Source organism: Canis lupus, chromosome 21 (assembly GCF_048164855.1).
Source record: "Canis lupus baileyi chromosome 21, mCanLup2.hap1, whole genome shotgun sequence".
NCBI lineage: Eukaryota > Metazoa > Chordata > Mammalia > Carnivora > Canidae > Canis > Canis lupus.
The window spans coordinates 18,187,180-18,210,419 of NC_132858.1; the positions used below are offsets into that span (position 1 = coordinate 18,187,180).

The following is a 23,240-nucleotide window of genomic DNA, read 5'->3' on the forward strand; positions in this document are numbered from 1 at the left end:
CAGTGGTTCAGGATCCCAAGGGAATTGAGTAGAGAAAGATTATCTATTTTTAAAAGAATGTCACACTGCTTTCAACAACTTAGACTAAAGCTTTAATCTTTTTCTGAAGATTAAAACTAATCAGAGTGAGAATTTTTTGAAATTCAATATAGTTCTAAGACCTAGATGACTGCATATTTTGAAGTAATACTTTATGAGTTCCTAGTGAATAAAATGCTGTTAAAGGCATTTCCTCACAGTTTTATAATATAGAAACATAAATAATGCCACTGTGATTTGAAGTTATATCAGATCCTTTTTTGTCATTTCCTGGGCTTCAGTAGTCAATTTTATGTGTTAACTTGGCTGGGACACAGTCCCTAAATATTTGATCAAATGCCAGTCTGGATATTACTTGTGAAGGTACTTTTTAAAAATTAAATTCAATTTGCCAACATATAGTATAACTAACCCAGTGGTCATCTCATCATGGGACCTCCTTAATGCCTGTCACCCAGTTACCCCATCCCCCCCTCCACCTCCCCTTCTGCAACCCTTTGTTTGTTTCCTAGAGTTAGGAGACTCTCACGGTTTGTCTTATTTTCCTGAAGGTATTTATAAGGTAGATTAACCATTAAATCAGGAGGATTTGAGTAAAGCACAGTACCATCTCTTATGTGGATGGATCTCATCTAATTAGTTGATAGCCTTAAGAGAAAAAAAAACTGGGCTTCCCTGAGGAAAAGGGAATTCTGCCTCTAGACTAACTTCACATTCAAGTTGTAACATCAACTCTTACCTGGGTCTTCAGCCTGCTGGCCTTCCCTGCAGATTTTGAACTCACTAGACCTACAGTTGCCTGAGCCAATTCCATAAAATAAATTTTTCTTTTTTCCCTCCTCTTTCTCCCCATACAACCTATTGATTCTGCTTCCTGGAGAATCCTGATTCTCAACTGTTGCATAAATGACCTGAAAACTTCCATGTCTGCCCTGAGAGACCAGTGTGTCCTATAGTTGCAGAGCTGAGGTTTCTGAAAACCAAACCCAGAATCTCATTCTGTGAATGGCTGATTTGCAATGCAAATGAGATTCCCAACCTCACAGGGTTTCCTCCTGAAACCCAAAGGCATTAATTGGGAAGGAATGATGTGGATGGAACTGAAGGGTATTAGGTTGAGTGAAATAAGTCATTATCCTTGGAGAAGGATAATCATCATATGGTTTTACTCATACGTAGAATATAAGAAATAGTCCCTTGATAGTCCTTTATAAAATTCAATTTGCCATTTTTTTTTGAAGACCATCTTTTTATTCTTCTGTTCACTTGTAGAGAATATTCCATCAAGTTCCCCAGGCCAGATTGTGAAGTGAAGCTAGGCGGCAGAGGTAGTTTCAGTGTAGACGTTGCCTTTTCCAGGAAAGGGCATGCTGGGGGGTGTGCTGAGGGATGTGAATCACTAGTCAGAGCAGTGTGGGGCTTCTAGGCCTCTTCCACCTCCACCCCGGGTTTGGTACATGACTAAGTCGCTGGCCATTTAAGGGAAAGGAGGGGAACTGAGTGGGAAAAATTAGAGAGGGAAACAAATCATGAAAGACTAACTCCAGGAAACAAAGGGTTGCCAAAGGGGAGGGGGAGGTGGGTGGGTGGGTGGATGGGGTAGCTGAGTGACAGGCACTGAAGAGGAAACTTGATGAGATGAGAACTGGGTGTTATATGTTGGCAAGTTGCATTTAAGTTTAAAAAAAAACTGAAAAAAATAATTGGGAAGGAATGGGATCTTGAAAGTTGGAATGGGGATATACGGGATAATGCTGATGAATCTGGGGCATAGAACCTCTAAATTCTGAGTTTTCTTTGCCAACAGAATGAGCCATACTACTCCCACTGAGGAGATTAATCTTACACTTGTCTGTAATGGTCTCCTCTGAGGGATTTGTCTTGTGAGACACTGCTGGTTTTCCATAGGACTCATTCCCACAATTCTTCTTTGCTTCTAGACCTATAACTAGTCTCAAGTACCCAGTGAGGTACAAGGTCTAACCTATTATGAACAGGTATTGCACTGTAAAAGAGCTACATGATTTTTTACAATTTACATAAATATCTGTGGGAATATGTGTAGAAATGGATATTACATATGTGGGTTAATGATGGTAGGTACACAATGCTGTATCAGGCTGAGCTTAATGACATGGGCCCATCAAAGCATGGATTCTAGATTAATTTTACAGCTTGGGGGATTAGAAAGGGCTCTAACAATTTGATTGTTAGGTGGTCTACACCAAAATGAGTTGAAATACCAGCCCTGTCTTGGTATACCATAGAGAAAATAATTCAAAGGCTTCAGGAGATAGGATATGAGAGTGGATTTGTCATTTAAAACCTGCTTATCTACCCCAGGAGAGTCCAGAAGACACACCCTTCATAATGATAGTGAGAAAAAAATTTGTAAGGGGAGCCCCAGTATTTTTCAAGAGCTGAGTGATTGCTTTTTTCTCTGTCAGAAAACCTTGATAGATGCCTGGGTGGTTCAATCAGTTGACCTGTTTTTGGATCAGGTCATGGTCCCAGGGTCCTGGGATGGAGTATCATGTCCAGCTCCCTGCTCAGCAGAGAGCTTGCTTCTCCTCTGCCCTTCCCTCTGCTTATGCACATGTGTGTAAGCACTCTCTTTATTTTAAATAAATAAGTAAATAAAATCCTAAGAGAAAGAAAGTACAGTAAGATCTGCTGCCACTAAATTGGGAAATGTACAGTAAAAATAGTTGGATCCCAGGGTGGTAAGAACCAAGTGATAGTACATAATTGTGAAAGGCAAGGTGGGTGTGGTTGCCATAATGCACAGAGAGCCAAAGCAGTGGTCAGAATTGTCTGATTACAGAGACCTATGGCCTTGGCTAGTGGATCACAGTGTTCCTAGAAGTGAAATGGTTGAGAAGTCTACTACCTTCTTACTTGATCTGTATATGTGGAGTAGTCTCAGGTCAAGTAAACAAAAGTCTAACTGGAATCATAAAACAGAGAATCAATTCCCAGACATAAGTTAGTGTACAGACCTAGAACCCCTGGAATGAAGGGGAGACTAAGTCCTCATGAGGAAGGATCTCAGTGTGCTGCCAAAATTTATACCATTAAGCTATTCCCCTGAATTCTCCAAACAGACCTATAGACCTTTAGCAAAATGACTACATTGTGAGGAAGAAAATAATCAGAATTTTTAGGACTGCTATACCCCAGCAGTGAATGACACTAGCTCCAGGAAAACCAGAAGTTGCTGGAATCCCTAGTCAGAGTAGGTGCTTCTGGATGCCACTTGATTAATGGATTTTTATTTTTTTTATTTTTTTAAATTTTTATTTATTTATGATAGTCACAGAGAGAGAGAGAGAGAGAGAGGCAGAGACACAGGCAGAGGGAGAAGCAGGCTCCATGCACCGGGAGCCCGATGTGGGACTCGATCCCGGGTCTCCAGGATCGCGCCCTGGGCCAAAGGCAGGCGCCAAACCGCTGCGCCACCCAAGGATCCCCGATTAATGGATTTTTAAGCCCAAATTTATCACACAGTGTGTCCAGTGGGTCCCTTATCCCATCCTGTGGTTTTCTCCTGGTTTGGGAAGCATACTGGCACTTACTCTGGATATGAGTTTGTCTTCCCTGCACATAATGCTTCTACCTAAACTACATACTTACAGAGTGTTTCTTTTACAGTCATGGTGTTCCATACATTTTTTTTTTCTTAAGGAACTTACTTTATAGTAAATGAATCACATAAATGGGTCCATGTTCATGGTCTTACCATGTTCTGCACCATTCTGAAGTATCTGGCTTCGTGAAGTGAATGACCTTTTAAAGATTTAGTTATGGTGCCAGCTACTCCTTCCATAACGAGGACTTACAAATCAATGGGTGGAAATGGGAGTGGCACTCTGGTTATCCACTTGCAAAATTATTGCTTTCTGCCCCCATGACTTTAAGTTCTGCTGGTCAACAGGTCTTTGATTTTTTTAAAGATTTGTTTTCTTTATTTATTCATGAGAGACAGAGAGAAAGAGAGAGAGAGAGAGAGAGAGAGAGAGAGGAAGAGACACAGGCAGAGGGAGAAGCAGGCTCCATGCAGGGAGCCCAACGTGGGAGTCAATCTCAGGTCCCCAGGATCATGCCCTGGGCCGAAGGCAGTGCTAAACCGCTGAGCCACCTGGGCTGCCCAGTCAACAGGTCTTTGTCAGGTCTTTGTACTAGTGGGAGGAATGATTCCACCAGGAGATGCAAAAATGATTCTATTGAACTGGAAATTAAGGCTGTCACCTGGCCATTTTGGGCTCCTCATGACCCTGTATCAACAGGTAAATACACATGACTCGGGTACTTGATCCTGATTATGAAGGGGGAATTCACTGCTGCTCCACAGTGGAGGTAATGAAGAGTATGCCGTTAATACAGGAGATCCCTTCAGGTATTTCTTAGCACTACAATGCCCTGTGGTTAAAATTAATGGACCACTATAATACCCAATTCAAGCAGGACTGCTAAAGTCCTGCTAAAGTCCCAGAGCTTTCAGGAAGGAAAATTTTGGTCACTCCACTAGGCAAAGAACCATAACAAGCTGTGATACTTTCTGAGGAAAAAGGGAATATGGAATGGGTATTGGAAGAAGGGATTTATAAATACCAGTTTTGAACACATACCATTTGCAGAAATGAGGACTGTAATAGTTGAGTGTACTTTTCTATATATTTTTTTTTTTTTTACTTTTCTATATTTTTAATGAATATGTTTGTGTGCATGTATGTGTGTATTTTGTCCCTCTCTCATCCTGTTGCAATTTAACATAAAATGTATTAACTTTACATAATAGTGTTTAAGTTACAGAGTAAAAAGGAGAAAGGTGAACATCACCCAAGGACTTTGCATTCTTTTCTGGGGAAAGTGCTAGCAATATTTGGTTATATGCAGGATAATTATATCAGGTGAGCAGATGTATGGCTTTGTTCTTGTCTTTATGAGATCAAGTATGGTTTAAGGAGATGAGTCTGAGTGCCAAACTGACAAGGGGTAGTACTTGGCTAGGCCATAGTATTCAGTCATTTAGTCAAACACCACTCAAGATGCTGCTGTGAAGGTGTTTTTTTAGATGTGATTAACATGTAAATAAGTAGACTTTGTGCAGAGCAGCTTACCCTCTATAATGTGGATGGGTCTTATCTAATCACTTAGGTCTTGAGATAAAAGGCTGAGATACCTAGAAAAGGAAGGGATTCTTCTTCCATTGCCTTCAAACTCAAGATGGCAACAAAGAGACCTGCTGGAACTTCCAACCTGCTGGCCTGGGCTGAACATTTTGGATTTGCCAAACTCCACAATCACATGAGCCAACTGCTTAAAAACACCTCTCTCTATCCTATTGATCCTGTTTCTCCAAATCATGCTGACCAATACAGAGGAGGACCACTAGAGAGTTTGACTGTGACGCTTGATGATCCACTCTTGTTTTCCCACAATTTAGGGTCTTATGTTGGAAATCTGGCAGTTTACTCTCAACACATGTTAATTCTCAGAGCAAACTGGCTCTGTTCCACCTTCCCTAATCTACTTGTACATTCCTGGATTGAAATGTAGGAGCATAGATTAGACCCATCAACAGGGACCTTGTAACATGTGAAAGAGGCTTATAAAGGAAATGGGTAAAATGACCAGGCATTTACTTATCATACTTTAAAGACAAACACAAGAATAAGGCATATTAGGTGAAATTTCCTTATGAATATTTTTCAAGGAATCAATGAAGACCATTGTTTCTCAAGAGGAAAGGCTTCAAAGATAATGATGTTGCTTCAAAGGAAATGTAGACTTTTAATTTGTGGCTAACTGAACAATAGCCTACAGTATCCCTGTCCAGTTTTCAGAGTTTTAAGGTTTCAGAGAACTTAAAAAAAAAAAAAAAGAAAATGAGGTGTAGCAACCAAACATGTCAGGAACAGAGTTAATGAAAATCCAAACTTTGGAGAATTAAATGTATATCTGGCATTTGTATGTAAGAGTTCCCCTGTTGCCACATGCTCAAGCACCTCCTTCAAGTCCCTCTAAAACCTCAGAGACAATTGGGAATTTAATGAAACATAAAATATAGATGATGTTTCCAATGTGAACTCAGCATCTGTGCTGTAAGTATAAAATATGCATTAAATTCCCAATTGTTCCAAACAACCTTAAAATTTTTCCAATAACTAAAGTGAGAGCTAAAAAATATTGCCCTTTAATATTTGCATCCATATTGACAAAACTGGTCAATGAAATCTTTATGTATAATAATAGAAACAATTTATGCGCCTGTTGACATGTGTACTACAATACAATAATAATATCTTGTGCCATGCAAGATTAAAGTGAAATATAATTCTGTCAAAACAATAAAGTTGTATCTAGTAAAAAGAAAAAAAATTAAAAATAAAACCTCAGAGAGCTTCAGATGCTGCTTTGCTACTGATGGCCTTTTTCAAAGCACCTTTGACATCTTTGTTTCTGAGGGTGTAAATCAGCGGGTTGAGGAGGGGGGTGACAAAGGTGTAGACCAGGGCAAACTGGCGGTCCTCGTCCACCGAGGAGGTGGACTGGGGCCGCAGGTAGACCACGGCACAGAAGCCGTACTGCAGCAGGACCACGGTGAGGTGCGAGGAGCAGGTGGAGAAGGCCCGGCGGCGGCCCTCAGAGGAGCGGATGCGCAGGATGGCCGAGGCGATGAACACATAGGACACACAGATGAGCAGGAAGGGGACGGTCAGCACGAGGATGCCCACCACGTAGAGGACCGCCTGGTGCACGCGGATGTCGGCGCAGGCCAGCCGCAGGACCGGGGGCACATCGCACAGGAAGTGGTTGATCTCCCGGCGGTGCCCGCAGAAGGGCAGGGTGAAGATTAAGGACGTGAGCTGCAGGGAGAGGACCAGGGCCAGGCCCACCGCGCACGCCACCATCTGGGCGCACAGCTTCTGGGTCATGATGAGGGTGTAGTGCAGCGGGTGGCAGATGGCCACGTAGCGATCGTAGGCCATGATTGCCAAGAGAAAGCAGTCAGCACCACCAAGAGTGAGAAAAAAGAACATCTGGGCCCCACAGCCAGCCAGGGGGATGGGCTTCGGGGCTCCCCAAATGTTGGAAAGCATCAGAGGCACCACCACCGTGGTGTAGCTGATCTCTACAAAGGCCAGGTTGCAGAGGAAGAAGTACATGGGGGTGCGGAGGGAGCTGTGCGTGCACACCACCCAGATGATGGCTGTGTTGCCACAGAGGATCATCAAGTAGAGGAGGAGGAAGAGGAGGAAGAGCAGGGCCTGGAATTCTGGGACGGTGGTCAACACGCGGAAGAAGAACTCAGTGGGGCTGGATTGGTTGAGGACAGGGCTCCTAGCGAACATGTGTCCTGCAAAGGAAGAGTGGGGAAGCGCTGAATCTCCCTCTGCCAAGTTGCTTTATTGCTTGAGTAAAATAAAGGATTACAAGATTTGTTTTGTGAAGAAACAATAGCTCAATTACTCAAATAATCTAGTATGTTAAAAAATTAAAATAAAAAGTAAGTGTTGGGTATTTTGTGATATAAAAGTCGTGAGGAGTAAAACATAGTAAAACACTATTGTATCTAAATAATTCTTTCAAATATTGTATTATAAAGAACAGAAATTTCAGATATAATTCTTAAGACATTCCTTATGAAAAATAAGGTTTAATAGCAATCCAGATCTAAAGCCTCTCAATTGATATAAAAAAATATAAGAAATGGGGAAGGGAAAGGAGAGAGAGGAAAGGATGATTAGAGAAAAGTTTATTCTTTATTCTTTAACAATTTAATACTAATCGCTTTACTGTTAAGCACAAAATACTATTTTTCTACATATGTATAATATACATATATATGTCTTTACCCAAAATTGAAGAGAAAAATGAAAGAAGGAAGGTATCATTCAAAAGAAAAAGGACAAAATGGAAGCAGAATTCCATAGAACAAAAATCTTTTAAGCAATGTTGTCAGATGCAGGATGACACATTATCAATTAGGACAATAGATACAGATGGGCATTATACTGTATTAAAACATAAAGATGTTCAGATTTAGTTAAGAAACAAAATATTTTTAAGAGGCAAAAATACAGTGTCACATAAAAACTACCACTCTTTTTATCTGAACATGTTCTGGAAATTCCAAAACATGAAATAAACCACAATCCCCAACCAAAAGACATGACAGGCATCTGATTGTCTCCATGAAAACCCCAATGTGGCCAAGAGAGAAGTTGTTAGGACGTATATAAGGAAAGGTTTTACGATGGCTAGTAGTTAACTGATTTGTACTTAACCACTTGATCTCCTTTCTGTATGTAAAATATCATGTTGAGTGTTCACAGCACACTGAGTTAATTCTAGGTGAGTAGTCTTCATTTCCATACATCTGAGCATTTACATTCCCTCAGTTGAGGTTTTTGCTTATCAAGTCCATTGTTTTTGTTTCCAACTGTAATAAGCCAAGTACATTTGATATTGTTCAAATTAATAAAATAGTGTACAAAATATTGAACTATGAACATGAAAAAGATTTTTTTAATGCATGAAATCATATGATACTTGTCTTTTTCTGACTTGAAAATTACAAATGATGACTAATAAGTGTGGTTTAAGTAAGAAAACACTGCAGTTTTCAATAATCAGCCAACCAAAAGCAAACACACAGAAATGGTTTGGCTGGGGGTAAAAAAAATGCAATAATATGTTTTGCATGTGTTTATGGAATTATATGTTAAAAATTGCAAGGAATAAGTAAATTTAAAATTAATTTTTTGGTAACTACTTTTCAATGAACTGATTCGGCACTCTGATTGCTTTGCTGTAGGGCTTTTACTTTACATAAAACACAAAAGTTTTCTCTGTATCAGCAATAAGTAAGTACATTCTAATCCCAATAGCATACACACACAAATATAAAATGTCAATAAATGTAATTGTAAGACAAATTTAAAGCAACTGTTTACAGTTGTTTTTGATGAGAAAATTCAATATTTTAGAAATAGTATGTATCTTAAAAATAATGCATAGTTGGTATGAATCTGATAAAAATCCCAAGATAATTTGAGTGTGCATTTGTGTGTGCTTGTGTGTGCATGTGCATGTGCTTCATAATGTGAATTTAAAGTTTATTTGGAAGAACAGCCAAATGAGAATAAGTAGATGTTCATAAAAGAACAAGGTTGAGGCTTGCTTTAAATATTAAATTGTAGGGCAGCCCAGGTGGCTCAGCAGTTTAGTGCGGCCTTCAGCCCAGGGCGTGATCCTGGAGACCCAGGATCGAGTCCTGCGTCGGGCTCCCTGCATGGAGCCTGCTTCTTCCTCTGCCTGTGTCTCTGCCTCTCTCTCTCTCTCTCTCTCTCTGTCTCTCATGAATAAACAAATAAAATCTTTAAAAAATATTAAATTGTAGCATAAATTATAAGATGTCATATATCAAAATTATATCAATTAAAAAATCAGTGCAGGAGTAGAGAGTTCATAAAACAGAAAATACCCATAAATATATGAGTCTCCAATACATGATACAAGGCAGCATAGCAGAATGGTTAAGAGCATATTTTTTTGCCATCAGACTGATTGAGTTTGAAGTAACCATGAACATTTTACATAAAATCTGTGTAGCTCAATTTTAAAATCTATAGCACGGGAGTGATAATGAATGCACTTACTCTATAGGGTTTCTGTGACTATATAGTGAAAATACATTAAAAGCACTTGATATGGTGCTAGTCCCTATAAACATTCAATAAGTGTTAACTCTTATGATTTTTCAGATAACCACAGTATAGAATAATGGACAAATGTTCATTTTAACATTAATTTCTTGACCCTATACTGAAGTTGATTTGAATAGCCAAAAAGCATATTCTTCAAAAGTGAAATTGTAAGGGAATTAGAAGAGCATACAGTTAAGAACAAAATGAAGACTTTGACTCTGCTAGGTTGGCTATTAGAAAGTAGAATCTACCCTATACTTTTTGGTTCTTGGATTTTGCTCTTTTAGCTTGTATCAACTGCTTTGTAATTTAGTCCAAGACATCGCAAAGACCTACACAGAAAAGATAGATTAGCCAGAACAATTCTGTTGGAGCATCTGATACAAATATCAAACTCTGTCTGGATCTATGCATGTTGGAGAGGGAGGAAATCTACACAGGGTGATGTGAGAAGCCTGAGGAAATCTCTACTGTCCCATACTGTCCCCGTCATATTGTCCACTGACCACTGTGAAGGAAATTCTTGAGTTAATTATTCCTTTGAGAAAACATACAGGCTTTAAAGTCCTTCTGCCTGCGTTTGAATCCAGGCTCTGCCACATGCCAGCTCTCTGGCCTTGGACATTTACTTACTCAATAAGTGAGCCTACAAAGCTCAATTTCCTTAGCTGACAATCTGCAGTGTTCATATGCTTGTTAATAAAAATGTATACAAGACGGTCCCATGAGCAGGGTGACTGGGTGGGGTAAGTATCTTGACTTCAGCTCAGGTCATGATCTCAGGGTCGAGATAGAGCCCGGAGTAGGACTCTGTGCTGAGCATGGAGCCTGCTTAAGAGTCCCTCTTTCCCTCTGTCCCTTCCCCGCTCTTTTAAAAAAAATACACACGGAGTGCCTTGTGTTGTACCTAGCTCTTCCCACCTCTCAAACATTTCTTACTGTAAAATATACATAATACAACATTTACAATTTAAGCCATTTTTTAGTGTATAGTTTAATGGTTTTAAGTATGTTTATATTTTTGTGCAACTATCAACACCATTATTGACAGAAATCTTTTCATCTTGCGTAAGTCAAGCTCTATTACCATTAAATAACTCACCATCTCCCTTCTTCCCACCTCCTGGCAACCACCATTCTACTTTCTACATCTATGATTTTGACTACTCTGGGTATGTCATATGAGTGGTCTGGGGACCATATAGTGTGACTCTTTGTGACTGGTTTATTTCACTTAGTATGTCTACTTTTAAAACAGGGGCTCATATCTTCCCACTGTTCACTCTCTCCAATCAGTTTAAAACTATCTTGTATCTCCTGAAATCATGGAAAGCCCTTCAGCCTGGATGACTTTTCCTTCCATTCTTCCTAGTTACTTTCTGTAGGGTCCTACTCAGGAATCAACTATCCAGGAAGCATTCCTGATTCTCATCCTTTCTGCACTTCTGGACAAGGTGCTGTTTGTATGAACTACTGCAGAACTGTGAGTATATCTCAATGGCAAGACTGTTAATGCCTGCATCAGGCTAAGTAAGCACTGTCAATCAATCAAGGAAGCTAGCTAGCATATACTGGGTGCCTAATGTCTACTGAAATCTTAGTCTCAGCTCTGGGGAAAATTTGAAAAAATATTAAAAAATTATCTGTGTTTAAGCATTCATGAAACATTTATTATTTGACCATAATTGTGAGAAATTTAAAAAAATAAGGGGTTCCTGGGTGGCTCATTCAGTTAAGCATCTGTGTTTGGCTCAGGTCATGATCCCAGGGTTCTGGGATCAAGCTCCAAGTTGGGCTCCCTGCTCAGTGGGGAGTCTGCTTCTCCCTCTCCCTCTGCCTGTCCCTGCTCATACTTTCTTCTCTTAAGTAAATAAAATCTGTTGAAAAAAAATGATCTGTGTTCTTAATCATGCAAGGGAGATTTGATGTTTAACAGAATTTGGGAAATACTCTTCTAAGTATTTAGAATCATATTGGAATCATATTCAAACATAATAATAAAAGCTTGTGCCATAAGGTGAAGGTATTCTTCTAAATTCTTTGCATGTATTAATTCAGATGCACTTCACGACTATACCATGAGGCAGGTAATATGTTATGCCTATTTTACAGATGAAGAACTGAGGTCCCAAAAGATTAGTCTGAGATTAAACAGCTAGTTTAATGGTGGAGTTGTGATGCAAGCTCAAGCATTTTGGATCTAGAAAAGAAAGATCTAAGCTTGAGCCCTGGCTTCACCACTTCCCAGTTACACCATATTGGACAACCTAAGCCTCATTTTACTTATTTGGGAAGTGCAGATAGTTATACCCAAACCATTAAGCCTTTTTTTTCCCATTAAGCCATTTGATTTATTTAACCCTTCTTACATGTACGTTGAAATTACTCCCTTCACTCTAAAGTGGAGATTAGCAAGCTTTTTCTATAAAGAACCAGATAGCAAATATTTTAGGTATTGTAGTCTACATGGGTTCCTTGTGTGTTGTGTATCTCCCTCTGTCCCTCCTTCCCTCTCTCCCTCCCTCTCTACCTCCCCTTTCTCCCTCTCTCCCTCTCTCTCTCCCTCCCTCTCTACCTCCCCTTTCTCCCTCCTCCCTTCCTTCCTCTCTCCCTCCTTTCCTTCCTCTCTTTGTTCTTCTGCTTCCCTCATTCCCCACCTCCTCCTTCTTTCTATCATTCTTTTCTCTTAAAGTATAAAATACATTCTTAGCTCAAGGGCTGTACCAAAAGAGGCTGAATTTGGTCTGTAGTCTAGTTTGCCAACCCTTGCTCTAAAGTATTCCACACAGCAAGTTAACATCAATTAGGGAAAAAACAATCATTAGTTTTTAGAAAGTGAAGTCTCTGAAAATGTTTCCTTACCTCTTGGCAATTCACTGCATTCTGTTAGCCATCAAAGAACACTCATAAAGGCAAATTTTTTGTTTCTGCCTATGGATGATTAAGGCAACTCTCCCAGAATACTTCCTGACCCTCTGTATTCTGTTCTTTAAGGATGAAACGAAATAAGGATACATGGGATCCAGATGTGTATAATCCCCTAGAAATGAAAAGTGACCAATAGGTGATGTCTTTGTAACATCTAGATGTGCATGGGAAAGAATGTGCTGGTGTTCAGGAAGAGTCGGGTTTTAGAAAGCCATTCTCGGGATAGGGCAGGATGAAGAGGAATACAAGGGAAGTAGGGATACTTTGGAATTATTCTAAGCTGGAGTCCTGCATGGAGGACCAGGATCCTTTTCTGCACTCTTCTCTTTACTCAGAGGCCATTCTTGCCTAATTTAGCCAGATGTTTTAGTGCCCTATAGGATGTTTTAAAATAATGGGTCCCCAAGAGGAGGAATTTTCCCCAGTGGCCTTTCTTAAACCAAATCCAACTAAAAAAAAAAAAAACCTGGGAGGAAATTTTCTGGGTTGATCAGCTGTGATAAAGTTAATGGGCAACTCTTCACATGATAATCACAGAAAACTGTCATCTGGGGACCTCAGGGTTGTGTCCTTCTTCCTATCTATCCAATGCATAGGAACTTATGGATAGGTATCCTGGAAAATTCAATATGTGGGAAATTTTCATGCCAGCTCAGGGTTCCCAGAAGTTGTAGACTGCATTAAAACTATCCTTGCCTGGGCAATTGGGAATGTGAATTTTAGGTTGAGCTTTGCCACTCAAATGCTAAGTTACCTCAGGCAAATTTTAAAGATTTTTATATTTGAATTTTCTCATTTATATTATGAGTGGTTGGACTAGATGATGTTTATGGTCCTCTCTCACCTTAAAACTCTACAATTTCTACTTCTTTCTCAAGGAATACAGAACATGTGGAAGAACTGTGTCCCATCTCTTACTTGTAGGTTTCTCATTTCCCCTGTTAATCCCATCCTACAATGGGGCTGAACTCTGCCCCATTTCCATTCATTTCTGTGATGATAATTAATTTGGAAATTACATTTACAATGAGATACCATGTTTGTGCTTATATTTATAATTTCATGCCCCAAGCAATGGGTAGCTTGACTTAGCTATTGTGTATTTGAATACCTTGGCCATGAGCAAGCATGCTATTTTGGCAACCACCCACCTAAGTTACCAGAGCACTTTCAGCCTATCATGAGCAGGTTATAAGTTCTGTCATAACATTTGAGCAAAAGCATGTATTTTAAAATACATGGTATACAGTTTCTATGTATTTAGAGTAGTGGAAGAAGATTTTTCTCATTACTTTCTTCTTAGATGTCAAATGGACAATTACTGATGAAATTTCACTCGATCCAAAAAGAAAAATATTGATAAGGATATCCACTCAGTAAATGCTAGCTAGCTTCCTTGATTGATGGACAGTGCTTACTTAGCCTGATGCAGGCATAACAGTCTTGTCATTGAGATATACTCACAGTTCTGCAGTAGTTTGTACAAACAGCACCTTATCCATGTTGCAGATTACCTTCATTGGGTTCCAAATGCTCTAACCCTCGAATCAGTAAGGTTTATCCCAACTTGAAGGTATGAGCACTGGGTGTTATGCTATATGTTGGCAAATAGAACTCCAATAAAAAAATATATACAAAAGACAAAAAATAAAAAAATAAAAACAAAACAAAACAAAAAAAAGAATTTCAGAAGTGTTTGCCTGTATAATGATGTTGACACACTCATGGTAGAGTTTGGAATTGGAATAAATGATTCTTGATGAATTCATCAAAAACTATATGGAAGGGTTTTCAAACAACTCGAAGAAGCAACTTCTTCATAGCAGGATGTGACGGGAGTAGTCTCTCACATCCACACGTACTCAGCATCATCTCTGCCCCATCCTCCCTCTTCTTTTCACCCTTCACCCACATTCTCAGCAAATAGTACTCCCTTGGGAAAGCCATCAGTAAAATCACACATGCTACGGCAAAGCACACCTGGCTCTCTCTCGCTAGAACATTAGAAATGGCTACTTTTATGAAGTACTCACAGAGATCACAATATGAAGCCTATCTTCACTGGGTGGGTTAAACAAAGTCAGATGGAGAACTTGGTCTTTGCTATGGTTTCCCCATATGGTCCTTGGCCCCAAGAAGATGTCCTCAGGTGGAGGTAGTATATAAACAAAGGTGTGGGGCAGAAAGTTCAAGAACCTGCAAGAGAGGAGAAATAAGGTGAGGTGCTTATGAAGTGAGAATGGGGCAGAGAGATTCATGGTCCAATTCTGCCTCTATTACTTTTGCTAAAGGTATAATAAAAATAATTTTAAAATTTATTTCTTGACAGTATGCCAAGTGCTATACTAAGTATATAAAATGTATTGTCTCATTAAATCCTATCCCAACTCTAAGAAGTAGACTATTATTATGCACATTTGCAAACATAGTAACTGAGGCACTATTAACATGGTTTGAATCCAGATTGTCTCATATCAAAGGCTTTTAACTATTGCATTAGTACTCCTTCCTCTTTCCCTCTCTTCCTTCTTTTTTTTTCTCTTCCTTCTTTCTTTCTTTCTTTCCTCTATCCCTCCCTTTTTCTTTCTTTCTTTCATGCTTGCTTTCTTGCTTCTTTCCTTCTTTCTTTCTTCTCAACTACTAGAGCAAGAGACTCCTTCAAAATAGAGAATTCATGAAACAATTTTTCTTATGGTTGTAAGGCTGTTAGTGCTTCCTTTTCTGAATGTTTATCTTTCTAATGAGAATTCCTGAGAGAAAAAAAATGTCTTGTCCTTGCAGTCTGATTTTCAAGGAGTGATGACTTGAGCTATGAGAATTCCATAAGGAATAAAGACTTTCACTGTCATCTAGACTTGAGAGTATCTCGCACTATTATGGTGAGAGCCTTCAATGGATGCTAATTCTTATCACCTCTGCTTTCCTTTCTGGCTATCAGGCCAGGGGGTAGAAAAGATTGAGTCATTATTTTTTTAAAAGATTTATTTATTTATTTTAGAGAGAAAGAGAGAGATAGTGCACAATTGTAGGGAGGGGCAGAGGGAGAGGGAGAGAGAATACTCAAGCAGACCCCCTCACTGAGTTCAGGGCCAGATGCAGGGCTCGATGCCAGGATCCTGAGATCACAACTTGAGCTTAAATCAAGAGTCAGCCACTTAACTAGGCACCCTAGGTCTTTTTTTTTTTCTATTCCATAATTACCTGTAGAGGTTCTCTTATAAGGGTTGGACATCCTGTTATTTATTGTTTCTATGTTAGACTCAAACTAATCATTTTTAATTTCTTGAATTTCATGATCACCTGCAATGTCTCAAAAGCTTGCAGGGTGACAGGTGGACTCTATTCTAACATATAAGCATTGGGTTTAGGTAGTGAAAAGGAATATGGTTTGTACTTCTATGGGATGAGGGAAGAAAGAACATTGCAGGGTGATCTGAGAGATGCCTTCTATTTGGGCACACAAAATGAGCAAATCCTGAGTCCTGTAATTAGCTATTAGGGATCCAGTTTGCTGCTAACTCATTTACTCAACCTCAGTTCATTCACTCATTCATTTATCCACTTGTGTAATCATCCAGTCACACATTCCCTCACTCATTAGTTTAATTTTCCACTGAATAAGCATTTAATGGTTCCTATTAAAAATCAAGACTGGTAGAGATGAGAGAGTGGATGTATGAGTTAATAGCAGCTCCCCGGCGTGTGTACAATTCCCATCAGATGCCAGGTCCAGGGATTATCTTTTGACTCTCTCTTGGACTGACTGAACCTGACTGGCTAAGGATATCATTTAATTCTTCTGTGGCTCAACTAAAAAGATTTTCCCTCACAGTTGATCTGAAGTTCAGTGTCTTGTTAAAATCAAAGTCACAGTTACTAGTTTGAGGGAGGGCTTGAGTTCATTCGGCTGTTCCTAATGCTTCCATCTTAGTTCACTCAGATGGCTGTAACAAAACATCATAGATTGGGTAGTTATAAACAACATAAATTTATTTCTTCTCACAGTTTTGGAGGCTGAGAAGTCCAAGTTCAAGGCACTGGAAAATTTTGTGTCTGATGAGAGCCTGTTTCTTGATTTGATTCATAGATGGGTGTCTTTTTTGCAAACTTCAGCACATGGTGGAAGGAGTAAGGGACATCTCTTGGATCTCTCTCTCTCTCTTTTAATTAAAAATTTTTAGAGATTTTATTTATTTGAGAGAGAGATGGTGAGAGGGAGCACAAGTGGAAGAGAGGAGTAGGCTCTCCACTGAGCAGGGAGTCCCCTGCGGAGCTCAATCTCAGGATTCTGGGATCATGACCTGAGCCAAAGGCAGATGCTTAACCAACTGAGCCACCCAGGTACCCCTGGGATCTCTTTTTTAAGAGCATTAATCACATTCAACAGACACTTAAACTGCCTCCTCTGAAACACCCATCTCTTCCTACCATCACATGGGGCGTTAGGATTTAATATATGAAAGTTGGGGGCACACATTCAGTCTACAGCAGGTCCCATTCCCAGAAATAATTTGACAGAAGCTTTTAGTTCCATACATTTATTACACACTTTTATTAAAAAGTTACAGAAGCATCTTTGAGAGGAGATGAATTGCTACATTACTTTATTGATGTCCATGACAGGGTGTTAGACTTGGTGTTAGACATGGTTAAATCAGTGTCTAAACCTGCCTGCTGAATGTGCGACACAGCCCTTGTGACTAATACCCCATAACCAGCCCACGGGGACTTTGAAGGTCAGGGCATGGAGGCTTTCTGGGCACACATTCGCCTTTTATTTTATTTTTCCTATTTATTTCCAATGAGGCAATGAGACATTTGGGATTTGGTGAAGGCGAGCACAAGTGATGTTCAGGTTCATGGTTTGCCACCTTACTAAGAGTTGATATTCACTGGAGCACGTAGGATTCCCAGCTAAGCTTCTTTATTTAAATGAGTATGTAGCACAAAACTTCTAGAAGATAAGGATGACAAGCCTTTCCAGAAAGCAAGGGATTCAGTGTAAGTAGTAGCAATGCATGAACAGAACACATGGCTCATGTGTTGAGTAGCAATGCATGAACAGAACACATGGATTCAGTGTAAGTAGTAGCAATGCATGAACAGAACACATGGGCTCTGGTGCCCTTTACACACCTCTCATGGCCTCAAAGACTAATGTTGTTTAATGTGCTCCTGCTTTGAGCTGTGATGAGCATGGGGATTTGGGGTCTTGAGAATGTCAACACAGAAGGAGATTTAAGCAGTTGCAAGGAGATGTTAGATCAATATTATTGTGATTTTTCATGTCTCCTTGTGTCCTAGTGCTTTAGTTACAAAGATAATTGTGTTATACTGAGAAGACTAGTGGTCCTTGATAAAAGAGAAAACTTCTTTTCAAAAAAGTTTTAATTTTTATTTCTGAGGGAAGGGCAGAGGGAGGAGAGATAGAATCCCAAACAGACTCCCCACTGAGTGTGGAGACAGGGCTTGATCCCATGACCATGAGATCATGATTAGACTGGAAATCATGAGTTAGATGCTTAACCAACTGAGACACCCAGGTGCTCCAAAAGAGAAAAATTCTTCATCTTTGTATCCTTTATGCCCACTACATTCTATTATGGTGTTAAACAATTGTTAGCTGAACTAAACTGGAGAGGGTGTGCTTTGGAGTCGCACAGATTTGGGTTCAAAATTCTCACTTTGCCACCATTTGCCTGTGTCTAAGCTGCCATTTCCTCATCTCTATATGGCCGATGCCCTCAGAGGTAGTGTAGGATCTGAATGCGTTCACATATGCAAATAATGAGCAGACATTGGATGCTAAATAAATATTATCTCTTTTCTTTGGTCTCAGGCTTTGGGGAAGTGACTGCATTTGACAATCTCTTGGTGGCCAGATCTTATCCCTAGATCTATTTAACCCTATATTCTGGAGATGGATTCAGGCAGCAGCATTTTAAAAATCTCTTCTAGATTATTATTATATGCAGCCAAGGTTGAGAAACCCTGTTCTACATTAGTGTTTCTAGGTTGAGTCCAGTGGTTTCCAAACCTAAGCATGCTTTGTAATCACCAGAAGGGCTTGCTAAGGCACAAATAGCTAGACCATACTCCTGGAGTTTCTGATCCTGTAGGTGTAGGATGGGGGTTTCTATAATTGGCACTTCTAAATAACTCCAGGTGAAGCTGATGTTGCTGATCTTGCAATGATACTTTTGAACCACTGCTCCAGGGAAATAATTCTCATAGTGTGATCTGCATACTGGACTCATCTGAAATATAGGTGAAACTTGTTAAGAATGCAGGCAGTCCTCCCTATCCAAACGCTCTTATATGAACTTTATGAGAGGTAAGGAATAGGTAGGGATATATTTTCACCCTCTGAACTATATTTTTCTTTATGAAATTCAGGGGCTAAATAGATTAAGGTCACATAGTATCCCTCATTATTTATACTCACCACTGGCACTTTGCTAAGTTCAGGATCCAGGTATATGTGGATAGTGGGGGATAATTCTACAGATTTCTAGGCTCTACCATAAATAAACTAAATTATATTATCTAGATAGCTCCTGGAATTCTGCATTTCAATGTCTCTCAAGGGAATTCTTAAGAGCATGAATATCTGAGAATCATGCCTCTATACCATGTACAAAAATCATAAAGTTATTTTGAATTCTAGTAATTAAAAATATAATTCTGGTATCATACACTTATGAGATTCATCTGCAAAGCTCTTTAGACAATTTGGTGTGAGATCTTACAGTATCCAGGGTTATAATCTTCACTTTAAGATAGAAGCAACATTCTCTTTCTGGAAAAATATTTCGAAAACCTTTCCTACCCAGTCACATTCCCAAAGCATGAATAGAACCAGCCTTATTTGGGAGGAAACTTCTCAGATAAATTAAAGATGAGAAAGAATTAAAATTAAAAAAATTCTTAGATACTAGAAGTCCAATGGTTTGCTTGCTATTTTTAATTAGTAGGCTAAACCCACTGAAGACTTTGCTTTTCCAACCACTTTCTGAAATGCACTCTTGACCTCTTTGTTCCTTAGACTATAGATCAAAGGGTTCAGCATGGGGATGACCATGGTGTAGAATATGGATGCCATTTTGTCTGTGTCCATGGAATGACTAGAAGTTGGCTGCAAGTACATGAAGATGATTGTCCCATAGAAGATGGAGACAGTGGTCAGGTGGGATGCACAGGTGGAGAAAGCCTTCTTCTGTCCCTCAGCTGAGTGCATTCCCAGGATAGCAATAAAAATGAACAGATAAGAATTCAAGATAACCAAGAGGGTGAAAAGGACATTGAATGCTGCCAATATGAAGAGCACAATCTCATTCATGTAGATATCAGAGCAAGAGAGAGCCAACAGTGCGGGAATGTCACAGAAAAAGTGATTAATTATGTTGGAACGACAGAAGGAGAGGTGAAAGGTGAGGGCAACATGGATGGAAGACTGCAAGAGTCCAGAGATGTAGGAACCAGTGGCCAGTGAGGTATACATAGCACTTGTCATGATGGTGGCGTAATGCAGGGGTTTACACACTGCTGTGTGGCGGTCAAAAGCCATTGAGGCCAAAAGAAAACTTTCAATAGTGGCAAAGGCTGAAAAGAAGAACATCTGGGCAGCACATGCATTGTAGGAGATGATCTTATCTTTTGTGAGAAATCCCACCATTACCTTGGGAGTGACAGCTGAGGCATAAACACAGTCTACAAAGGAGAGGTTGCTGAGGAAGAAGTACATGGGAGTGTGGAGACGAGAATCCAGCAGAATCAACACGATCATCCCAGCATTCCCAACCAGAATGATGAAGTAAATGATAGTGAAGACTGTAAATAAAGGGACCTGCATCTCCAGGGCATCTGTTAACCCCACAAGAATGAATTCAGTCACCTCTGAAACGTTCTCCATCAAAGTCATTCAGGAGTCGTCATGAGAGGCACCTATGAGAAGATGAGCAAACACAAGATAATGCTGTTTGATCACTAGCATGAGAACGAACTGTGAACAGGGTCTTTTGCCCACATGTGTCAGCTTCCTGTCAAGGGCAGGAGCCTGTGTGCAACCAGTTGGGCTGAACACCAGGTAGGGGTGGGTTAAGTGAGGCCAATCATCTAGAAGTGATGTGGAAGGTCACTGGAATGTCCTTGCTGACTGTGCTGCCACAAGGGGACTATATTATGACTCTGGAGGCACATTTCAGCTTGCCTGCTGTATGGTATGCTTTATTACACTAAACTAACAGGACTCCTTCACACTACTTGCTGGATCTCACAAGCACTCTTATTACAAGTACGTAGAAAGCTTAATCAACAGAAAGGAAAAGAAAGTCATTGGCATGTGATAGGATAAGCTTCATCAAATACATTTCCTGTCTCTGAGGGACCCTCAGAGTTGTTCATAATAGTTGAAGATATACAGTGATTTGGGACCCAGCTCTGCTCTTTCTAATTCACCAGGGCCCTTAATCAAGTGCTCCATTTTAACCATTGGACCCTGAAGGAAGCTTTATGATTTCTGGCATTTTCTTAGCAACATTTTGGCATCTTTCAGTAACTCTAAAAAAGAAGGAATGATTTTTTGAAAGGTGGAAGCAAAACTTTAGTTGTTTTCTCTTTGTCACTGTCTTTATTTTTCTCCCAGGCTGATGTATTCTATCTCTTTGTCTTTGATTTATTCATGAGGATGGAGAATAAGGGAGATAGAAGAGTCACTTTCATTCTCACCTAGAGACTTTATATCCTCTGCCAAGCTGTGGATGTCTATCCATGTCATCTGCTCTATCTGGCTGTGCTCACCTAACAGCTTACTGTGGGTTTCATGAGAATAAATATGAGAAGCCCTCTCAACCCGAGAGTCTCTTCTTACTCAAATCTATCACATTCATTTCTCCTGGATTAAAAATCCTTCATACTAGGCAGCCTGGGTAGTTCAGCGGTTTAGTGCCACCTTCAGCCCAGGGCGTGATCCTGGAGACCCCAGATTGAGTCCCACACAGGACTTCCTGCATGGAGCCTGCTTCTCCCTCTGTCTGTGTCTCTGCCTTCTCTCTCTCTCTGTGTCTCTCATGAATAAAGAAATAAAATCTTTTTAAAAAAATAAAAATCCTTCATACTGAAGGAAGGATATGATATACCCCTGCCTTTAAGAATAGCCTAGTGAGTGCTTGCTTTGGCAGCACATAAACTAAAATTGGAACTATACAGAGAAGATTAGCATGGCCTCTGCGCAGGATGACACGCAAATTCTTGAAGTGGTCCGTATTTAAAAAAAAAAAAAAAGAATAGCCTAGTGAAAGGGGTGCCTGGGTGGCTTAGTGGTTGAGTGTCTGCCTTTGGCTCAGGTTGTGATCCCGGGGTCCTGGCATCAAGTCTTACATTGGGCTTCCTGCAGGGAGTCTGCTTCTCCCTCTGCCTATGTCTTTGCCTCTCTCTCTGTGTTATTCACGAATAAATAAATAAAGTCTTAAAAAAGAGAATAGCCAAGTGAGAGAGACCTATTATCCAAAAGATATGTTCATTCTAATGTATTCTTAAAGTATTAGAGGTATGTATGTCCAGGGTGCTTTGGAAGTAGTAAGGATGTATGATAAGCCCAACACAGGGACTCAGGAAAAACTCTCTGGAGATGATTACTCCTGAGTCGTGGCTTTGGAAATTCAATAAATATAATAACGCTTATTAGTTATTATAGTAACAAATACTTAGTACTTGCTTTGTGTCAGGAAACTGTTCTAAGCTGTTTACATATCTTAACTCATTTAGCAATTCTGGGAGGCAAATAATGTTATTGCCCCCATTTTACTTTAAATGGAACTGAGGCTGAAAGAAGTTACTTGCCTAAGTAGCAAATCTGGTGGTAGAACTGAGATTCAAACCCAGCCAATATTGTCTAAATTCCATAATATTAAATAACCTTCTAGGGGCACCTGAGTGGCTCGGTCAGTTAAGGGTCTGCTTTGGCTTGGGTCATGGTCCTGGGGTCCTGAGATAGAGCCCCCACATCAGGTTCTCTGCTCAGCAGGGAGCCTGCTTCTCCCTCTCCCTCTGCTCGCCGTTCTCCCTGCTTGTGCTCTCTCTCTCTCTCTGTCAAATAAATAAATTAAATTTCTAAATAAATAAATAACCTTTCTCAAAATAGTGGGTCAAGGTAATGATCTTTCCTGTAGTTCGGGTTCCTGATTTTTCAAGTGGGAGTGATCACAATTTTCATCTTTTGAAATAGATGAATAGAATAACTTAGATCATGCAAAGCACTTAAAATCATGTCAATTACACAGCAGGTACTCAAGTAATTCAAGCTGTTACTACCACTATTACTATACTAGACAGAAGAAACATCGTGGATAAAAGCATGGACCTGTCAGCACAATTGTATAAATAGGCAATTATAAGTAGATACATATTAGTTATTAGTAAAATACATGGAATAATCAAAATCTCAATTAAGGAGTGATGTGCAAAAGTAATTGGTAGAAATGAGATAGGTATGAACCCTAAAAGAATGAGTGGAAAAAATGTATCTGGTGATAGAACAAATACAACCTTTTAGAAGAAGAG

General features: G+C 39.8%; 2 protein-coding genes and 1 non-coding gene across 3 annotated transcripts; 1 reads left to right on the forward strand and 2 right to left on the reverse strand.

Annotated features, from left to right (window-relative positions):
* Positions 1–6,434: 6,434 nt before the first annotated feature.
* LOC140613647 (olfactory receptor 10Q1-like) lies at positions 6,435–7,394 on the reverse strand. Its single transcript, XM_072792079.1, has one exon. The coding sequence runs from the start codon at positions 7,392–7,394 to the stop codon at positions 6,435–6,437; it is 960 nt and encodes a 319-aa protein (XP_072648180.1).
* Positions 7,395–19,647: 12,253 nt separating this feature from the next.
* On the reverse strand, positions 19,648–20,601 carry LOC140613449 (olfactory receptor 5B12-like). The gene has a single exon (XM_072791970.1). The coding sequence runs from the start codon at positions 20,599–20,601 to the stop codon at positions 19,648–19,650; it is 954 nt and encodes a 317-aa protein (XP_072648071.1).
* A 1,242-nt stretch (positions 20,602–21,843) lies between these two features.
* On the forward strand, positions 21,844–21,949 carry LOC140613673 (U6 spliceosomal RNA). The gene has a single exon (XR_012014565.1). It is a non-coding gene; the product is annotated as a U6 spliceosomal RNA (small nuclear RNA).
* The last annotated feature ends 1,291 nt before the right edge of the window (positions 21,950–23,240 follow it).

Coding starts and splice junctions, on each gene's coding strand:
- LOC140613647 (XM_072792079.1), bottom strand. CDS start 7,394: ATGTTCGCTAGGAGCCCTGTCCTCAACCAATCCAGCCCCACTGAGTTC.
- LOC140613449 (XM_072791970.1), bottom strand. CDS start 20,601: ATGACTTTGATGGAGAACGTTTCAGAGGTGACTGAATTCATTCTTGTG.